This window comes from Tachyglossus aculeatus, chromosome 26 (assembly GCF_015852505.1).
Source record: "Tachyglossus aculeatus isolate mTacAcu1 chromosome 26, mTacAcu1.pri, whole genome shotgun sequence".
Lineage (NCBI taxonomy): Eukaryota > Metazoa > Chordata > Mammalia > Monotremata > Tachyglossidae > Tachyglossus > Tachyglossus aculeatus.
Genome location: NC_052091.1, coordinates 6,620,612 through 6,641,525, shown reverse-complemented (window position 1 = coordinate 6,641,525; position 20,914 = coordinate 6,620,612). Strand labels below are relative to the sequence as shown.

The window sequence follows — 20,914 nt, the reverse complement described above, 5'->3', positions numbered from 1 at the left end:
GAGCCCACTTTGGGTAGGGACTGTCTCTATATGTTGCCAACTTGTACTTCCCAAGCGCTTAGTACAGTGCTCTGCACACAGTAAGCGCTCAATAAATACGATTGATGATGATGATGATGGTATTTGTTAAGCGCTTACTATGTGGCAAGCACTGTGTACTTTCCCAAACGCTTAGTACAATGCTCTGCGCACAGTAAGCGCTCGGTAAGTACGATTAATAAATGAATGAATATAGCTAGGCTATAAATTCGTGGTGGGCAGGGAATGTGACTGTTTCTTGATGTAGTGTACTTGCCCAAAAGCTTAGCCCAGTGCTCTGCACACAGTAAGCGCTCAATAAATACGATTAATAAATGAATGAATATAACTAGGTTGTAAATTCGTGGTGGGTAGGGAATGTGTCTATTAATGTAATGTATTTTCCCAAACGCTTAGTCCAGTGCTCTGTACATAGGAAGTGCTCAATAAATACAATTAATGAATGTGACTGTTTATTGATATGTCTATTTTCCCAAACGCTTAGTACAGTGCTCTGCACACAGTAAGCGCTCAATAAATACGATTAATAAATGAATGAATATAGCTAGGCTGTAAATTCGTGGTGGGCAGGGAATGTGTCTGTTGATGATGATGGTATTTGTTATGCGCTTACTGTGTCAAGCACTGTGTATTTTCCCAAACGCTTAGTACAGTGCTCTGCACACAGTAAGCGCTCAATAAATACGATTAATAAATGAATGAATATAGGCTGTAAATTCGTGGTGGGCAGGGAATGTGACTGTTTATTGATGTAGTGTATTTTCCCAAACGCTTAATCCAGTGCTCTGCACACGCAGTAAACGCTCAATAAATACGATTAATAAATGAATGAATATAGCTAGGCTGTAAACTCGTGGCGGACAGGGAATGTGTCTACTGATGTAGTGTATTTTCCCAAATGCTTAGCCCAGTGCTCTGCACACAGTAAGTGCTCAATAAATACGATTAATAAATGAATGACTGTAGCTAGGCTGTAAACTCGTGGTGGGCCGGGAATGTGACTGCTTATTGATGTAGTGCGTTTTACCAAACACTTAGTACAGTGCTCTGCACACACAGTAAGTGCTCAATAAATACGATTAATAAATGAATGACTGTAGCTAGGCTGTAAACTCGTGGCGGACAGGGAATGCCTCTATTGATGTAGTGTATTTTCCCAAACGCTTAGTCCAGTGCTCTGCACACACAGTAAGCGCTCAATAAATACGATTAATGAATGTGACTGTTTATTAATATAAGTGTATTTTCCCAAACGGTTAGTACAATGCTTTGCACACAGTAAGCGCTCAATAAATACGATTAATAAATGAATGAATATAGCTAGGCTATAAACTCGTGGCGGACAGGGAATGCGTCTATTGATGTAGTATATTTTCCCAAACGCTTAGTCCAGTGCTCTGCACACACAGTAAGCGCTCAATAAATACGATTAATAAATGAATGACTGTAGCTAGGCTGTAAACTCGTGGTGGGCAGGGAATGTGACTGCTTATTGATGTAGTGCGCTTTACCAAACGCTTAGTCCAGTGCTCTGCACACACAGTAAGCGCTCAATAAATACGATGAATAAATGAATGACTGTAGCTAGGCTGTAAACTCGTGGCGGACAGGGAATGCGTCTATTGATGTAGTATATTTTCCCAAACGCTTAGTCCAGTGCTCTGCACACACAGTAAGCGCTCAATAAATACGATTAATAAATGAATGACTGTAGCTAGGCTGTAAACTCGTGGTGGGCAGGGAATGTGACTGCTTATTGATGTAGTGCGTTTTACCAAACGCGTAGTCCAGTGCTCTGCACACACAGTAAGCGCTCAATAAATACGATGAATAAATGAATGACTGTAGCTAGGCTGCAAACTCGTGGTGTGCAGGGAATGTGTCTTTTGATGTAGTGTATTTTCCCAAACGCTTAGTCCAGTGCTCTGCACACACAGTAAGCGCTCAATAAATACGATGAATAAATGAATGACTGTAGCTAGGCTGTAAACTCGTGGTGGGCAGGGAATGTGACTGCTTATTGATGTAGTGCGTTTTACCAAACGCTTAGTCCAGTGCTCTGCACACACAGTAAGCGCTCAATAAATACGATTAATAAATGAATGACTGTAGCTAGGCTGTAAACTCGTGGCGGGCAGGGAATGCGTCTATTGATGTAGTGTATTTTCCCAAACGCTTAGCCCAGTGCCCTGCACATAGTAACCGCTCAATAAATACGATTTTAATGAATGTGACTGTTTATTGATATATGTGTATTTTCCTACTCATTAATAAATGAATGACTGTAGCTAGGCTGTAAACTTGTGGTGGGCAGGGAATGTGACTGCTTCTTGATGTAGTGCGTTTTCCCAAACGCTTAGTCCAGTGCTCTGCGCACACAGTAAGCGCTCAGTAAATACGATGAATAAATGAGTGACTGTAGCTAGGCTGTAAGCGCGTGTCAGTTTCTGGATGTAGTGTGCTTGGCCAAACGCTTAGCCCAGTGCTCTGCACACAGGGAGCGCTCAGTACGTACGGATGAAGGATTGAATGAACGAATGAGGGAGAAGGGGAGAGGGGCGCGAGCTCCGACCGTTTCCCGCCCGAGTGGGTGGAGGAGGGGAGGGGAGGGGGGTCCCCTAGTCCGCCCTCCGGCCCTCCCCGAGCTCCCCCGGAAGCGGAAGTGGGGACCCCCACCCCTCCGCCCCCCGGCCCCGCGCCCCCCGCCCCCCGCCGGGAGAAGGCCCGGCCCGGACCTCGGGCGGGGGTCGCCACCGCCGCCGCCTCCTCCTCCTCCTCCTCCTCCTCCTGCAGGTGAGGGAGCGGCCCGGGGCCCCAGACACCCCTCCCCTCTCGAGACCCCCTCCCCGCGAGTCTCCCCTCTCAGGAGCCCCTCCAGACACCCTCCTCAAGTCCCCCTCCTCAATCCCCCCTTCCCTCAAAGCCCCCCTACCCTCAATTTCCCCCCTCAGGCCTCCCCTCTCCAGCCCCCCTACCCTCAAGCCCCCCCCCCCCCCAGGCACCCTGTTACCTCAGGCCTCCCCCCTCCAGCCCCCCTATCCTCAAGTCTCCCCCCCCTTAGGAGCCCCCCTCCAGACATCCTCCTCAAGTCCCCCTCCTCAATCCCCCCCTTCCCTCAAAGCCCTCAGTTTCCCCCCTCAGGCCTCCCCCCCCAGCCTCCCTACCCTCAAGTCTCCCCTCTCAGGAGCCCCCCCTACCCTCAAGCCCCGCTCAGGAACCCTCCTCAAGTCCCCCCCCCCCCCCCCAGGCGCCCCCATAGCCTCTCCCCCCAGACACCCTCCTCAAGTCCCCCTTCCCTCAAAGCCCCCCTACCCTCAATTTCCCCCCTCAGGCCTCCCCTCTCCAGTCCCCCTTTCCTCAAGCCTCCCCCCTCAGGCACCCTGTTCCCTCAGGCCTCCCCCTCCAACCCCCCTACCCTCAAGTCTCCCCCCTTAGGAGCCCCCCTACCCTCAAGCCCCCCACTCCAGACATCCTCCTCAAGTCCCCCTTCCCTCAGAGCCCTCAGTTTCCCCCCCAAGGCCTCCTCTCTCGAGCCCCCCTTTCCTCAAGCCTCCCCCCTCAGGCACCCTGTTCCCTCAGGCCTCCCCCCTCTAGCCCCCCTACCCTCAAATCTCCCCCATCAGGAGCCCCCCTACCCTCAAGCCCCCCTCAGACATCCTCCTCAAGTCTCCCCCCCCCGTCAGGCACCCCCCTACTCTCTCCCCTCTCTCCCCCAGACACCCCTCCTCAGACACCCTCCTCAAGTCCCCCTCCTCAATCCCCCCTTCCCTCAAAGCCCCCCTACCCTCAATTCCCCCCTCAGGCCTCCCCTCTCCAGCCCCCCTTTCCTCAAGCCTCCCCCCTCCAGCCCCCCTATCCTCAAGTCTCCCCCCTTAGGAGCCCCTCTACCCTCAAACCCCCGTCCAGGCATCCTCCTCAAATCCCCCTCCTCAGTCCCCACTTCCCTCAAAGCCCCCCTACCCTCAATTTCCCCCCTCAGGCCTCCCCCCTCAAACCCCTCTAACCTCAAGCCTCCCCCCTCAGGCACCCTGTTCCCTCAGGCCTCCCCTCTGTATCCTCCCTACCCTCAAGTCTCCCACCTCAGAGCCCCCCTACCCTCAAGCCCCCCTCAGGCATCCTCCTCAAGTCTCTCCCCCACAGGTGCCCCCCTACCCTCTCCCCTCCAGACACCCTCCTCAAGTCCCCCTCCTCAATCCTCCCTTCCCTCAAAGCCCCCCTACCCTCAATTTCCCCCCTCAGGCCTCCCCCCTCCAGCCCCTCTAACCTCAAGCCTCCCCACTCAAGCCCCCCCTTCTCTCATGCTCTCCCCCCCAGGTACCCCTTTCCTCAGCCTCCCCCCACTTAAGACCCCCCTCCTCTCCACCTCACCTAGGCTCCCTTTCCCTTAGCCCCCCTCCCCAACCGCCATCAAACCAGTATCTCTATCCTCCCACTCTTGTTTTGCTGTTTTCCTTCCCCTGTCCCCATCCCTGTCCCCCCCACAACAATTTTCTTTTCTCCCTCTCCCTGCCAGCTCTCCCCACCCTCTGAGCCTCCAGCCCAGCTTCTGTAAGGCCCAGTTTGGGTCCACGTGCCTCGCGGTGGGGCCCTGGTGAGCTCCCCTGAGGGGAAGAGAGGGTTGGATGGGTGAAAACAGAGAAAAGGGGAGAAGACTCAGCCTCTGCTGACTGGATCCAGCCGAGGGGAAGGATAAAAGAGCCGAGGAGGGAGGCCAAGGCAGAGCTGGGTGGGCAGCAATGGGGCTTCATGGGAATCTGAATTGGGGTTAAACATGCAGGGCAGTGAGGAGGAGAAGCCGCATGGCCTAGTGGAAAGAATCAGGGCCTGGGATTCAGATTAGTAGTAGTAATAATAATAATAATAACAATAATGGTATTTGTTGAGTGCTTACTACATGCTAGGCACTGTGGTGGATACAAGCAATTCGGGTTGGTTACAGTGCCTATCCCACATGGGTCTCACAGTCTCACTCCCCAGTTTACAGATGAGGTAACTAAGGCATAGAGAAGTGAAGTGACTTGCCCAAGTTCACGCAGCAGACGAGTGGTGAAACTGGGATTAGAACCCATGACCTTCCGACTCCCAGGCCCGTGCTCCGTCAACTAAGTTCTAGTCCTGGCTCCACCACTCGTCTGCTGGATGGCCTTGGGCAAGTCACTTAACTTATCTGGGCTTCAGTTCCCTCATCTGCAAATTGGAGGTTCAGTATCTGTTCTTCCTCTTACATAGACTGCGAGCCCCAAGTGAATCTGTCCCCGTACTTAGTGCAGTGCTTGGTGTATAAAAAGCACTTCACAAGTACCACTGTTATTATTATGTTATTACTATTATTAGTGGTGGGGCAGACCTTGGCCCAGCAGGAATTAATACCGTTGAGTGGTTGGGGGATCAGGACCCTCCTCCCTGCCACCCCTCCTTTCATCCGGGGAGCCGATTTGGTGGCAGTGCTGGGATATTCAGCCATGGTACTTCCTGGGGGCTCCACCAGCCCCAGACGGGTGTGTAGATTTGAACCCTGGTCAGGGTCTCCCTGCCCTCTCTGGGAGACTCCACCGGTATTCGCCATCACAGGCCTCAGATGGCAGCCTATCTCATCATCTTCCCTGTTGTGAGGTGAAGCCCCACTCTTCAAATAGTGGTGCCCCAATTCATCCTTGGACAAGATGAGGGATTGTAGGGTAAAAAGTTCCCCGCTGGAGAGCGGAAGGGCATTTGCTGAGGCTGAGGTGGGTGTGGGTATATCTGGGCAAAGGGCAGTAAGTACGGCACTTGGCACAGAGTAAGCACTTGACAAATAACAGTTATTTTGAAGGGTCTGTGGCAGTGCATCACTGGCATGTCTGTGTATGTATGTGCGTGTGGTGTGGGTGTCCTTAGTGCATCCCTGTGCGGCTCCTTCCCACAAGCGAAAGGCTCTTGATTGTTGCCTGGCAACCCTCACGCCTGGGGTGGGGCTCGGGGTATCCCGGTTGGTTGGCTGAGGCCCCTCCCCTTGGGAACGGCACCCTCCTCCCCTCCCACCCCTTCCTCCCTTCCATCCCCTTTCCTCCTACCGTCCCCTTCCAAGAAACCCAATCCCAGTCCTGACCAGAGGCAGCAACAACTGGACCTCTTCACCCACCCCAGGTACTGGTTCCAGAGTGGGCAAACTGGGGTTCCAGAGGGGAGGAGAGAGGGAGGAGGTGGAGGACTCCATGCCTCCAGAGCATCTGGGAGAGTGGGCTTGGGCCCCATGGGGGAGGCAGGATGCCTGGGTTCCCACACCAGCCTGGAAGGATAGAGTGGTGGTGAGGGAGGGGCTGGGGCCTGTGGCTTTGGGGGAATCGAGTTCAAATTCTGCATGGTCTTGGGTCTTTCTCACCTTATGATCTTCTGCTGACAATTTTCTCTTCTTTCTAGTGCTTCATCAGCCCCAGTGAGCAGAGTTTGGGGGCCCCTTGGGAGAGAGTCAGGGACCACTTCCCCAGCTAATTAGGTAATTCCTCTCCCACATTCAAAACCACCCTGAATGGAGGGCCCAGAAGGAGACAGGTGCTGGGGGGGAAGGCCTGAGGGTTGAGAGAAGGGGTCCCGGAGTCCTGTGCGGTGAGCGACGTATAGTGAGGGGGGACACGGTTTGTCAAATAGGAGCAGGATCTGTGAGGAAACACAGGAAGTCAGAAAGGAAAGGGGGATGGAGAAAGGGGCAGAAGTCGAGTCTGCGACAGCGACTCGGTTTTCCCTCGCCCCGGACATTGGTGTGCCCCAGCCTGCAGTCCGCCCACTCCCTGCTGTCCCTCGAGCTCACGGGCCCCATCTGAGGCCGGAGGGGATCGGTGCCCTGGGCCTGAGCGGGCTCCACTGTAGGAGGCTTCTCTCCAGAGTCCTGCAACCTGGCACAGCTGCTGTGAGCTACAGCTTCCATAAGGCTGGAAATGCTCATGCTTCCGGGAGTTCTTTGCCACCGCCCCCACTTCCCCTTACCAGATGGTGGAAAGTCGAACCCTCTGGAGAGGAAGAGCCGAAGGGTGAGACGGTGAGAAGCAATCAATCAATCAGTCATATCTGTTGAGCGCTTACTGGGTAAAGAGTGCCATACTAGCGCTTGGGAGAGTACTTTAGAATAAGGTTGGTAGACACGTTCCGTACCCACAAGGAACTTACAGTCTAGAAGGGGAGATAGACATTAAAATAAATATCAGAGGGAAAATGGGAGAGTATAGGGTGTATGCCTGTAAGCACTGTGGTGGTGGGATGAATATCAAGGTCTTAAGGGGTACGGATCTAAGTGTATAATAATAATAATAATAATAATGATGGCATTTGTTAAGCGCTTACTAGGTGCAAAGCACTGTTCTAAGCGCTGGGGAGGATACAAGGTGATCAGGTTGTCCCACGTGGGGCTCACAGTCTTAATCCCCATTTCACAGATGAGGGAACTGAAGCACAGAGAAGTTAAGTGACTTGCCCAAGGTCACACAGCTGACAAGCGGCGGAGCCGGGATTTGAACCCATGACCTCTGACTCCCAAGCCCGGGCTCTACCCACTGAGCCGCTCTGCTTCTCAGTTATAGGTGAGAAGGTACAGGTGACACAGAAGGGCAGGTGAATAGGGGAAATGATGACCTTGTCAAGGAAGGCTTCTTGGAGGAGATGTGATTTTTATAGGGCTTTGAAGGCAGGGAGGGTGATAGTCTGTCAGATAGGGAGTGGATGGGAGTGCTTTCTCCTCAGGGGCCTGTCGCTGTCATCATCATCATCAATCGTATTTATTAAGCACTTACTATGTGCAGAGCACTGTACTAAGCGCTTGGGAAGTACAAATTGGCAACATATAGAGACAGTCCCTACCCAACAGTGGGCTCGCTGTCCAGGAAACCTAGGCCTGGTGGGACATTCTGACCTTGGGAAAGGGACTCTAACGCAACTGGAGCCCAGGGGTTGAGGGTGAGGGTCCACCCGAGGAAGCAGAGGGAAAGGGGAGGGCTCCGTCTGCCATTCCCAGCAGGCGACAGACATGCTAGTGCTCTCCGGCCTCTTCCTAGGGAGAGGAAAATGGTTGCCTAGAAAAGCCAGGCGGAACCGTGATGGTTTCCAGGGTGGGGCCAGAGGGCTCAGAGGGAGGGATTGCTTTCATTGTCCTGGGATCCTGATCCCCCTCTGTCCCGGCCTTCCATATCGCAGAGGAAAGGGGCTGTGGGAGTCCTTGATGTGGGTGGAGGTGGGAAGAGTGGGGAGCAGGCCAGGGACATGTTGCGAGGAGGCCATTTTGATCCCCATGACCCCCACTGAGGTACCAAGTGAGCTGCCATGCTCTGTCAGTTCACAGACGAGGGCGATGGGGTGTCATTCATTCATGTTTATTGAGTGCTTACTGTGCTACTGCATCAGCCTCCTCTCCGATCTCCCATCCTCCTGTCTCCCCACACTTCAATCCATACTTCACGCTGCTGCCTGGATCGTCTTTGTGCAGAAACGCTCTGGGCATATTACTCCCCTCCTCGAAAATCTTCAGTGGCTACCAGTCAACCTACGCATCAGGCAAAAACTCCTCACCCTGGGCTTCAAGGCTGTCCATCACCTCGCCCCCTCCTACCTCACCTCCCTTCTCTCCTTCTCCAGCCCACCCCGCACCCTCTGCTCCTCTGCCGCTAATCTCCTCACTATGCCTCGTTCTCGCCTGTCCCGCCGTCGACCCCCGGCCCACATCATCACCCTGGCCTGGAATGCCCTCCCTCCCGACATCCGCCAAGCTAGCTCTCTTCCTCCATTCAAAGCCCTACCAAGAGCTCACCTCCTCCAGGAGGCCTTCCCAGACTGAGCCCCCTACTTCCTCTCCCCCTCCTCACCATCCTCCTTCCCCTCCCTGCAGCACCTGTATATATGTATATATGTTTGTATGTATTTATTACTCTATTTTTTTTACTTGTACATATTTATTCTATTTATTTTATTTTGTTAATATGTTTTGTTTTGTTGTCTGTCTCCCCCTTCTAGACTGTGAGCCCGCTGTTGGGTAGGGACCATCTCTATATGTTGCCAACTTGGACTTCCCAAGCGCTTAGTGCAGTGCTCTGCACACAGTAAGCGCTCAATAAATACGATTGAATGAATGAATGACTGGAAAGCACTGTACTAAGCACTTGGTAGAGTATAGTATAACTGTAAACAGACCCATTCCCTTGCCCATGATGAGTGTCCAGAAGCAGCGTGGCTTAGTGGAAAGAGCCTGGGCTTGGGAGTCAGAGGTCGTGGGTTCTAATTCCGGATCTGCCACTTGTCAGCTGTATGACTTTGGGCAAGTAACTTCATTTCCCTGGGCCTCAGTGACCTCATCTGTAAAATGGGGATTAAGACCGTGAGCCCCATGTGGGACAACCTGATTACCCTGTATCTATCCCAGCGCTTAGAACAGTGCCTGGCACATAGTAAGCGCATGAGAAATACTATCATTATTAGGTTGGCGGCAGGGCCTGCAGCTGGGAAGTCCAGGGATGAGGCCAGGCCTCCCTCCCTCTGTCCTCTGGTTGTCTGGCTCAGGCCTCAGTGACACAGTCCTCCCTGGCCAGAGTGGTGCCTGCCCCCTCCCCTGGCCCCGGCCCCAGGTTTCCAGTCCCTCCTGCCCGGCCTATCGGTCAGGGAACGTTTGGCCGGGAAGGCGGATGGCAGGGGGTCTGGAGGAGACGATTCCCAGAGCACGATGAGAGTCTGAGCTGCTCAGCTCTGAGGACAGGACTGTGCAGGAAGACTCCGAGAGCCGTCTTGGGAAGGGTATAGCTGAAAGGGCCTGAGTTGGGAGCTGGCCAAGAAGTGACAGTTTAAACTGCCTGGTTATCTTCTCCACAAAGTCTGTGATTACCAGTCATAAAATCAGCCAGCTCTTTAGCTCCCAGGCCCCCAAATCCCACTATGGAGCTGTGATGTAGCCCCTCTCCTCCCCCTTCCCAGAAGGGTCAACACCTGGATTGACCTCTCCCTCACCCAACACCATGAGAGCCATGGACCTGGAAGTAGGGTAATCCCTGCCTTTCCCGACTTTACAGGGCTGTCGTGTGGGAAAAACTGACCCGAATAATGAGGAATTTGGGGAGGAGTGAAAGTGCTTTATCTAGAAAATCAAGGTGGTGGTATTTTTTTTCATCCCACCAGCTAAAACTTACATTAGTGTCTACAAGTTAAATTTACTTGTCATCTGTGATAGTGTCCAGAAAACGGCCATCCGAGGGCAGTTACGAAAAGGAAAAAGACTTGTGTATTAAATATTTCGACCAGTGGTCTGAATCAGATGAGGTTAAATTTGTGGAGCATCTTATTTCACGGATGTGTCATTATCAGCATGGTCACATTAACTCTTACTTGAAGCCTGTGTTACAGCGGGACTTCATCACTGCCTTACCAGGTAACTGTACTTCTTTCTAAAGGGTTGGGAGTTGCAGGGGTCGAATATGAAGTTAGTTTGTACTTGCAGCTCTTTCTGCATGCCGGCCATGTTCATCTTTTACTCTGTGGACAACTGAACATGTTTTGTTTTGTTTTCTTTTCTTATCTGTCTCCCCCTTCTAGACTGTGAGCCCGTTGTTGGGTAGGGACCCTCTCTATATGTTGCCGACTTGTACTTCGGAAGCGCTTAGTACAGTGCTCTGCACACAGTAAGTGCTCAATAAATATGTTTGAATGAATTTACTGAGTGTTTACTGTGTGCAGAGCACTATACTAAGTGCTTGGGAGAGGGCAATACAACAAAGCTGGGAGTGTAAGCTCCCTTGAGGGCAGGGATCATAGCTTCTCAGTATTTTGTCCCCTGCCAAGTGCTCAGTAGGTACTCAGTCAGTCAGTTGTATTTATTGAGCACTTACTGTGTGCAGAGCACTGTACTAAGTGTTTGGGACAGAACAGTATAGCAGACACATTCCCTGCGCACAACGAGCTTACGGTCTAGAGGGGGAATCAGACATTAATATAATTAAATAAAATTACGGATGTGTACCTAAAGTGCTGTGGGGTTGGGGGGTCGGGGAATGAATAAAAAGAGCAAGTCAGGGTGACACAGAAGGCAATGGGAGAAAAGGGAAGGCCTCTTAGTGGAGATGTGCCTTCAATAAGGCTTTGAAGTGGGGGAGAGTCATTGTGTGTCAGATCAGAGGCAGGGTGTTCCAGATCTGAGGCAGGAAGCTGGGGAGAGATCTGTGGTGAGATACACAAGATCGAGGCTCAGTGAGAAGGTTAGCATTAAAGGAGCTAAAAGTGCAGGCTGGGTTGTACTAGACGAGTAGCCAGTGAGGTAGGAGGGGCAAGGTGATGGATTGCTTTAAAGGAGATGGAGAGGAGTTTCTGTATGATGTCGGGGTGGATGGGCAGCCACTGGAGGTTCTTGAGGAGTGGGGAAACTTGATCTGAACATTTTTGTAGAAAAATGAGCTGGGCAGCAGAGTGAGGTATGGACCAGAGTGGGAAAAGACAGGAGGCAGGGATGTAAGGCGATTGATACAGTAATCAAGGCGGGATAGGATAAGTCCTTAGACTAAATGTGCTAGCAGTTTAGATGGCGAGGAAAAGGTGGGTTTTAGCACTGTTGCGAGGGTCGAACCGACAGGATTTTGTAATGGATTGAATATGTGGGTTGAGTGAGAGAGAGGATAAGGCCAAGGTTATGGGCCTATGAGACAGGAAGGATGGTCTACAGTGATGGGAAAGTCAGGGGAAGGACAGGGTTTGGGTGGGAAGAGAAAGACTTCTGTTTTAGACATGTTAAGTTTAAGGTGATGGGAGGACATCTAAGTAGGGATATCTTGAAGGCAGGAGGAAATGTGAGACTGCAGAGAGGGAGAGAGATCAGGGCTGGAAATGTAGATTTGTTTGTCATCCGCATAGAGGTGGTAGTTAAAGCCATGTGAGTGAATGATTTCTCCAAGGGAGTGGATGTAAACAGAAAATAGGAGGGAACCCAGAACTGAAACTTGAGGGACACCCACAGGAAGGGGATGGGAGGCAAAGGAGGAATGCGCGAAAGAGACTGAGAATGAGCGGCCAGAGAGATAGGAGAAGAACCAGGAGGGGTCACTGTCAGAGAAGTCAAGTTTGGATAATATTTCCAGAAGGAGGGAAGGCAGCCGAGCAGTCAAGAAGGATTATGATGGAGTAGCGGCCATTAGATTTGGCAAGAAGGACATCATCGGTGACCTTTGAGAGGATGGTTTCTGTAGAGTGAAGGGGATGGAAGCCAGATTGGAGGTGGGGTCAAGGAGAGAATTGGAGGAAAGGAGTTTGAGTCAGTGGGTGGAATTGGAGGAGAGGAATTTGAGAAGGCAGGTGTAGACAAATCACTCAAGGAGTTTGGAGAGGAATGGTAAGAGGGAGATGGAGCGATAGCTGGAGGGAGCAGTGGGGTCAAGGGAGGATTTTTTTAGGATAGGGGAGACATGGACATGTTGGAGAGCAGTGGGGAAGAAGCCTTTGGAGAGGGAACAGTTGAAGATGGCAGTTAGGGAGGGAAGGAGGAAGGGGGCAAGTGAAAAGGGATGGGGTTGGAAACATGTGGATTTTGAGAGGAGGCAGGAGATCTCCTCTTGAGATATTGCTGGGAAAGATGGGCGAGTCGAAGAAGGGACAGGGGAGATTTTAGGGAAATCATGCCTGATAGTTTCAATTTTCTCAATAAAGTAGGTGGCCAGATCATTAGGAGCAAGGGACGGGTGAAGCCGGGGGGATATGGGGTTTGAGGAGGGAGTTAAACGTCTGGAACAACCAGTAAGTGCTATGGGAACGGGTGTCAATAAGAATGGAGAGATCATTTTGTCAGCCGGAGGAGAGGGTAGAGTTAAAAAACGTAACGATAAACCTGAAGCGGATGAGGTCGGCCTGATAGATTTCCGCCTGCAGCGCTCAGCGGCTGGTGCACAAGAGCAAAGGAGGCAGTCTGTGAGGTGATCCAGGGCTGTGGGTTACTGGTACAAGATCGACAAAGGGATAAGGAAGTGTGTGAGTTGGGGTCAGTAGAGAGGGTAGCCTGGAGAGCGTCAAATTTGTTCGTCAAGGGAAGGTAGTTTGGGTATGGAAGATAGATAGCATTGTGAGTTAGGTAACGTGAGCTCCTGCAGGGTAATTGGAAGACTTGGGGCCTTGGCATCAGATGCCCCGCACCCCCACCTCAGGCTGGCAGGGGCTTACCTGGCTTTGAGTTTCAAGGGCAGGATGAAAGCCAACGGATGGGGAATGTGCTCTATTCTTCCTCCCTCTTCTCCCATTTCCCCCTTCCTGTCCCTCCCACCCCCCCACCGGGTGGCCCAGCCCTGTGGCATTTCCTGTTGCCCCACCAGGTACTGCAGGCGGATGTGTGGGGGCTGGGGCCACCAGGGCACTGTGCCCCCTCCACCTCCACCCACCCTGGGGCATTTCCGTGTGTCGTGTGTGGAGTGACGCGGTGACCTGGACGCCGCCAGCTCAGCCGAAATGTCAACAGAAACCGGGACAGATCCTGGGGTGTGGCCGGAGGGGCTCAGCCCAGGCTTCGGGATGTTGAGGGGGGCAAGGGGCGGGCACAAATGGGAGCCAGACTTCCAGCGCCTCTGCAAAGCCTCCTTGGAGAACTCTAGGCAGCGTGGGGGCGGGGTGGCTTCTTCCCTCTCTGGTGGAGGGAGTAGGGTGGGCAGTGGGCAGAAGTGAGGGAAGATGACTGGGTTCTTCCATTCTCTTCCAAAAACGACTCCTTCTGCCTCTTTGAGCCTCAGTTTCCTCCCCCTTGTCCTCCCCCCCATAGGAGAACAAGGGCACTATTAAGACCTCCAATCAGAGCACCTGTGGGGTCCCGAACCTTCCCGCCGTGGCTTCTAGAAATAAGCCTGGGGCGCAGGGAGGAACCTGCCCAGTGCATGGGAGAATCTGATTATTAGCTTTTTCCTTCCCAAAGCGCCTCCTGCTTTGGGGTGTGCTGGCGTGGGTGGGGAGCTGAGCAGACCCCAGGCCGAGGAGGCCCAGGGAAACAATTCTGCTCCTCTCCCCAAGTCCTGCCCAAGAACAGCCACTTCCTTCTCCCTTCCCCCAGCCCCTACCGTTCCCCCCAACCCCCCGGTCTCAGCGGCTTTGTGACTGGAGGGGAAGCCGGCCCAGGGTAACCCCAGCCTTGTTTCTCTCCAAAAATATGCACAACGTTGCTGGGCATTTTTATTTTTAAGCCCACGGAGCTGCAGGAGGAAGGGATTTGGTATGCGTGGGTGGGTATGGAGGTGGGGGTCAGTCATTGTGCTTCTGTACAGGAGAGGGGATGCATGGGTGAATGGACTGCCCAGTGGAGAAGAGGGCAGGGAGGTGAGGGGGAGGGAACTCGCCAGCCCCGTTCTGGTTCGGTTCAGAGCTGGAGTCCTCAGGGCCCCAGGCCGAGGGGACGGAGGAGGTGGTGAGAGGGCAAACTTCCTTAGCTGGAATGCGGCAGTCTTCCCAGGCCTGGGGTGAGGGAGCAGGTCCTTTGACAGTTGGGAGGGGCCTTGAGCTAGTCAGACATGGGGGACCCAGGCGCCCACACCTCCCAGGACCACCCACAGTTCCCTGCACCCTCAGGGCCTCAGCTGAGGAGAAGGGATTGAAGCAGGGAAAGCCCCCTGCCCTTCTGGGGACCCCTGTCTTGCCAGGGCTGCTGCCAAGCTGGGGGCTGGGATGCTGAAGGGGCACTGGTCTGGGAGATGGGACGTCCTGAGGTGGAGGTTGGGGGGGCGGGGCCCAGGAGGGCAGGGCGCCTGGGTCCAGAGGTGGCAGAGGTGGCAACTGCTGGCCATGGGGGGAGATGGGAAAGGCTCTGTGTGTGTGTGTGTGTGTGTGTGCATGCATGCATGCCTGTTTGCACACGTGCATCTGTGTGCACCCTGTCACCTCCCCCCACCAAACACACACCCCATCCTGCTTGGGGGCTGAGGGGGGGACCTAGGTTTGTCCTTTACCCCCTCTGTCTTCATCCTACTTAACTGGCTCAGCAGGTTCCTCCCCCTTCTTTGTTTCCCAGGCAAATTCCATCCTCACTGGGCCAGAGGGGCCCTGAGGGTAGAGAGAAGGGGCCCCTCTGCCTCTCTCCTCCTCCAGGGCTCCCTCCTGGGTGGGCAGGCCCTCTGCTCCCAAGTGCCCTCTGCTCCCGGGCGCCTTCTGCTCCTGCCATGGCAGGGCATCCGCTGCTTGCCCTTCCCCAGCTTCTCCCAGGAGGATGGGGGCAACTGGGTGGCCTCGCCACCCTGAGATAGGGACACCAACCTCAAAGGAGTTCTCCCCGCCCCTTCAGGCTCCTCCCCTCCTCCCCCTACCAGAGAGGGGACTGGAATGGTGGGGCATAGAAAAGCGGGGAGGGGGGGAAGGACAACTGTGATTGGCCAACTCTGATCCCATTCTTCAGGGGAAAACCCAAGTGCCCGTGCTTCCAGGGGTCAGGGAGCCCACAGTTCTCTCAGCTCCAGAGAGCCAGTGTCCAGAGGAAGCTGCCAGCAGCTGGGGTGAGCTGGGAGGAAACGGGACACCCTGAGGGGCAGGGTGTTGGGGGGGGTCACACTTCCAGGATGGGTCAGAGGCTCAGGCTGGGAGGGGTGGTCTCTTCAGAGAGCCTGCAGCTTCCCCCCCGCACTACCATAACCTCCATTTCTCCCTGTGAGCTCAAGGCACGGCCCCCTTGGACACGGGAGAAACCAGGCTGCAGTTACTGAGGGTTGGGTGCAGGGGTCCAGGACCCAGGGATCAGCCCCACCAGGTCCCACCGCCCCCCCGCCCCCCCGAGGTTCAAGGACTTCCTGGGTCCTCCTCCATCCCCCAGCCACCCCACCTGCCCACCTGGGGCTCCCCAGGGGTACACTGGGATTGGCACCTCCACCAGTGAACCTACCCCTTCTCTCCGCAGGTTCTCCTGGCCAGATCCCAGAGCTGAGCCCCCCATCCTGCCAGTTGGAGGTGTTGCCTGTGGGCCAGCGGTAGGGGGGTGGGTGATGGGGCAGGGGGGGCAGGGCTGAGGCTACCAGCGTTGCCTCCCCGCCCCCCGGAATGCCCATGCTCCCGGCCAGGGCCCGCATCCTGCTGCTGCTGGTGGGACTGCAGCTGGTGGTGCTGGCACTGCTGTCCCGCGAGGGCTCCCGCCGCCGCGTCACCTACTTTCTGGGCATCTTCACCCGGGGCGGGGCCGGGGCCAGGGAAGCCCTGCCCAGGGGCCACCCTCACAACGCCTCTGGGCCAGGAGATGTCTATGCCAACCTCAGCGTCCTGCGGCCACCCGGGAGGTCCACGGACCAGCTGCCTTACTGCCCCAAGACCTCGCCCTACCTCAGTGAGGAGGGGGCCGCTGCTGGGGGGAGGGGACGGGGTGGGACGGGGGGAAGAGGACAGCTGCCTGAGAACACTAGAACCAGGAAGTCCCCTTAGCCTTGCACCCAGAGACTGGGGGTAGGGGAGGCACTGGGGTCCTCAGGGGATCCGGCAGGGCACGGGTAGGGCTGACATTTGTTCATCCCACCCAGAGACATGGGAAGGGTCGGGCTGTTGCCCTCCACTCCTCTTCCCACCCCAGGCAGTAGAGCCGGGGTGGGGCTTCTTGACCGTTTCCTACCCCTTTTCCCCCTGCAGTCCGGTCTTAGGGTTGGGGGGCTTCTGGACCATTTCTCATCTCTCTCTGCCTTCTGGTTGGGCCCCCAGGTGGCCCCTTGCGGGTGACGTTCCCCCCTGGGCTGCTGCTCCAGGAGATCGTGCAGAGGAATCCACTGGTGCAGCCGGGGGGCCAGTATCAGCCCCCGGACTGTGATCCACGGCACCGCACGGCTGTGATCATCCCACACCGCGGCCGGGAGCAGCACCTCAAGCTGCTGCTATACCACCTGCACCCCTTCTTGCAGCGCCAGCAGCTCCGCTACGGCATCTACATCGTCCACCAGGTGCTCTGCCCCACCTGCCCTGCGGCCACCGAGCCCCCTGCACCCCCACGCCCCGGTCCCCCCCGACTCAGCCCGGCAATAATGTGGACTGAGCACCTATTGAGGGCTGAGCATTTGGGGGAGTTTGGTAGAGTTAGGAGAGTTGTACCTCATTCTCACCCGTCCCGCCGTCGACCCCCAGCCCACATCCTCCCCCTGGCCTGGAATGCCCTCCCTCCACACATCCGCCAAGCTAGCTCTCTTCCTCCCTTCAAAACCCTACTGAGAGCTCACCTCCTCCAGGAGCCCTTCCCAAACTGAGCCCCCTTTTTCCTCTCCTCCTTCCCCTCCCCACAGCACCTGTATATATGTTTGTACAGTTCTATTACTCTATTTATTTTACTTGTACATATGTACTATTCTATTTATTTTGTTAATGATGTGCATCTAGCTTTATCTGTATTTATTCGGACGACTTGACACCCGTCCACATGTTTTGTTTTGTAGTCTGTCTCCCCCTTCTAGACTGTGAGTCCGTTGTTGGGTAGGGACCATCTCCATATGTTGCCAACTTGTACTTCCCAAGCGCTTAGTCCAGTCCCCTGCACACAGTAAGCGCTCAATAAATACGATTGAATGAATGAATGAGAGACAGTCTCCACCCTCAAGGAACTTACCACTTATAGCGGTCTCTGCTAGTGATGGTGTTGAGTCCCGGCCGCCCACCATCCCAGCCCCCACCTTGTCCGTCCCCCTGCCTGGAGACCTAACACCCCTGCTGTCCCTCACCAGGCCGCCAACTACACCTTCAACCGGGCAAAGCTGCTGAACGTGGGCTTCCGGGAGGCCATGAAGGATGAAGACTGGGACTGTCTGTTCTTCCACGATGTCGACCTCATCCCCGAGGACGACCGCAACCTGTACACCTGCGACGTCTTCCCCAAGCACGTGGCCATCGCCATGGACAAGTTTGGCTACAAGTGAGGCTCCTGCAGGGATTGGGAGGGGTTGGCCGAGGGGAGCCGAGGGCCCATTGCTAACCCCTCCTGCTGGGCTCCTAGGGATGGGGGCGACCAGTGTTGGCCAGGGTCCTGCAGGTCGCAGGGATGGAGGTGGGGGGAGTTGCCCCGGGTCCAGGGACCTGAACTCGCGACTGAGGTGGGGTCCCTTAGGACCTGGAGCAGCTGGTGGGGATTTTCTGCGGGGGCAGGGGGACCAGTAAGAGCGAGGGGGCCGCTGCGGCCTAGGTGTGCCATGGTGGGGGGTGGCCCCTGTTGGGGGTAGGCAGCTGTGAGGTAACTACTGGCCCCCCCGCACCCTTCCTCTTGCCCACCGGAGCCAGCCGGGGTGGGACCCCGGGGGCCTTGACGCTGATTGGAGTCCGAAGGCCACCCTTTCCCCTCTCCCCCAAGGCTTCCGTACAAGTCGTACTTCGGCGGTGTGTCTGCCCTGAGCCCTGAACACTACATGCGGATGAACGGCTTCCCCAACAACTACTGGGGCTGGGGGGGCGAGGACGACGACATCGCCATCAGGTGGGGGCCGGATGATGACATCGCCCTCGTGGAGGGGGTCAGTGGAGGGGGATGAGGCGCTACGTGGCCATCGAGCAGGGGCTGGGAGAGGTGAGGGGGGTCATCAGGTAAGGGCTGGGGAGGGGCCGGATACATTCAATTCAGTCGTATTTATTGAGCGCTTACTGTGTGCAGAGCACTGGACTAAGCACTTGGGAAGTACAAGTTGGCAACAGATAGAGACGGTCCACTACCCAACAACGGGCTCACAGTCTAGAAGGGGGAGACAGACAACAAAACAAAACATGTGGACGGATGTCAAGCCGTCAGAATAAATAGAAATAAAGCTAGATGCACATCATTAGGCTGGAGAGGGCTGTGACTAGTCGGAGGGGCAGGAGGAGGTAGAGGAGAGAGACAGCAAGTGGGACATGGCAGGGAGGGGGGAGCAATGTGGTGGGGGGGAGGAATTGGGCAGGGTCTCAGCTTGTCGATCCCCCCAGGGTGGCACTGAGTGGGATGCTGATCTCTCGCCCATCGATGCAGCTGGGTCGTTACCGCATGATCAAGCATGGGCACGACAAAGGCAATGAGCAAAACCCCAGGAGGTGAGTGTGGCCGGGGAGCCCTGGTCGGCTTGGCGGGGGTGGAGGGGTGGGGGGCGGTTCTGTGGCCCCCTCCCCAGTCCCTTCCCTGGGCTCGTAGGAGGTGCCTCTGTATGTTGGCAACTTGTACTTCCCAAGCGCTTAGTACAGTGCTCCGCACACAGTAAGCGCTCAATAAATACGACTGATTGATTGCCCATCCTTTAGGGCCAAAGCGCCCTCTGCTGGCTGCTTTTCCTGTCCAGTGCTGGAGGATCCTGCCAGGGGGAAGTTGGCCAGAGCTCCCTTTGGGGCAGAGAGGGAAGACCCCAGGGGGCCAGAGGGCTAAAATAATAATAATAATAACAATGGTTTTTGTTAAGCGCTTACTATGTGCAAAGCACTGTTCTAAGCGCTGACCACAGGTTGGCTGGGGATCCCCAAATCCATCTTCTTCCCACTCCCCCAAGTCCCACGTCCCTCTCCCTTTCCCTGGCTGCTCTGTCTCATCACCAACATCTGGGCTCGTGGGGGGGGAAGCAGGAAGGTTCAGGTAAGCCGTCCCCGGGCGGGCCACCGTGACCCGACCTCCCTCTGTCAGGTTTAACCTTCTGGCCAAGACCCGGCGGACGTGGCGCCAGGACGGCATGAACACGCTCGAGTACACGCTGCTCACCAAGAAGCGGCAGCCCCTGTACACCAACCTCACGGTGGACATCGGCACCGACCGTGGTCTCCGGACCCGGTCCTGACCCCTCCCCTCCCACTCCCTGCGACCGCTCCACTGGCCCTTCCTGGCCCCTGCAGACCAAAGACTCCCCAGGGCTGGCGGGGGGTGGGGGAAGTGCGGCCCCCTCCTCTCCCAGCAGAACTCGGGCCGGAAGGGCTGGGGGGTGGGAGGCTCTGAGCTGCAGCGTCCTCACCCCCCCTTTGTTTCCAGTCGGTTTCTTATTAAAGTGCAATTTATTTTACTTTCTGATTGCCCCCCTCTGCTGCTTCGTCCCCCACCCCACTCCAGGCTCCAGAGAGCCCCACCCCTAAGCGCGGCCAATCATCATCATCATCAATCGTATTTATTGAGCGCTTACTATGTGCAGAGCACTGTACTAAGCGCTTGGGAAGTACAAATTGGCAACATATAGAGACAGTCCCTACCCAACAGTGGGCTCACAGTCTAAAAGGGGGAGACAGAGAACAAAACCAAACATACTAACAAAACAAAATAAATGCGGGGTGAGGAGGGAGGCTGGGGTGACTCTGTACAGCCGCCCGTTCCCTGCCTCGTTCTGGGAGCCATTGGGTTGGACTCTGAACTGCGGCCGCTCCCTCACGTGGGTTGGGGGCAGGTGGTGACTCTACCCCACTCCCCCCCAACGCCAAGCCTCTTTTAGCTGGGTGAAGATGAGCCATTTGGGATGAGGATAGGGGTGCCAGGGCTTCTCTGCCAACACCCCCACCCATCACATGGCTGTATTCTTGGCCTCCGGTGGCTCTGGAGATGGGTGAGGAAAAAGCAGAACGCCTTCTGGAAATGATGGGAGAGAACCCCTGATTGCACCCCAGCTGACCACCTTGGTCCATCATTCTCCCCTGCCAGCCAGCCAGCCAGCCAGCCGGGGCTGAATCTTGGAGATGAGGGTGGATCAGGCACACAGGGGCAGGGGGCAAACTGTCTAGGAAAATTTGGTCCGCCCCTCTCCATCCCCTCCCCGGGTCTCCAGGCACGGGCCTTAGGGTTCACCAAATCTTGAAAGTGATTTCTGGGAGTTCAGATTTCTGCAAGAGGAAGAGGAAACACGGGACCATGTGTGCCCCCCACCCCAATCCACATACACAACCTGATAAAATTAATAGTAATGATGATGGCATTTATTAGGCGCTTACTATGTGCAAAGCACTGTTCTAAGTGCTGCGGAGGTTACAAGGTGAT

At 55.3% G+C, this 20,914-nt stretch overlaps 1 protein-coding gene across 4 annotated transcripts; it reads left to right on the top strand.

Moving 5' to 3' along the window:
* Nucleotides 1–2,747: 2,747 nt before the first annotated feature.
* On the top strand, nt 2,748–19,955 carry LOC119946160 (beta-1,4-galactosyltransferase 3-like). Of its 4 annotated transcripts, none has more exons than XM_038767598.1 (8): nt 2,748–2,832; nt 15,392–15,488; nt 15,887–16,306; nt 16,672–16,907; nt 17,679–17,866; nt 18,299–18,421; nt 18,904–19,008; nt 19,586–19,955. In XM_038767598.1, the coding sequence occupies exons 3-8, from the start codon at nt 16,027–16,029 to the stop codon at nt 19,734–19,736; spliced, it is 1,083 nt and encodes a 360-aa protein (XP_038623526.1). In that variant the 5' UTR covers nt 2,748–2,832; nt 15,392–15,488; nt 15,887–16,026; the 3' UTR covers nt 19,737–19,955. The 4 variants fall into 4 exon arrangements, with proteins under 4 accessions (XP_038623526.1, XP_038623529.1, XP_038623527.1 ...); XM_038767599.1 differs by lacking the exon at nt 2,748–2,832 and adding an exon at nt 6,068–6,165; XM_038767601.1 differs by lacking the exon at nt 15,392–15,488 and having other exon boundaries at nt 2,763–2,832.
* Nucleotides 19,956–20,914: the final 959 nt, after the last annotated feature.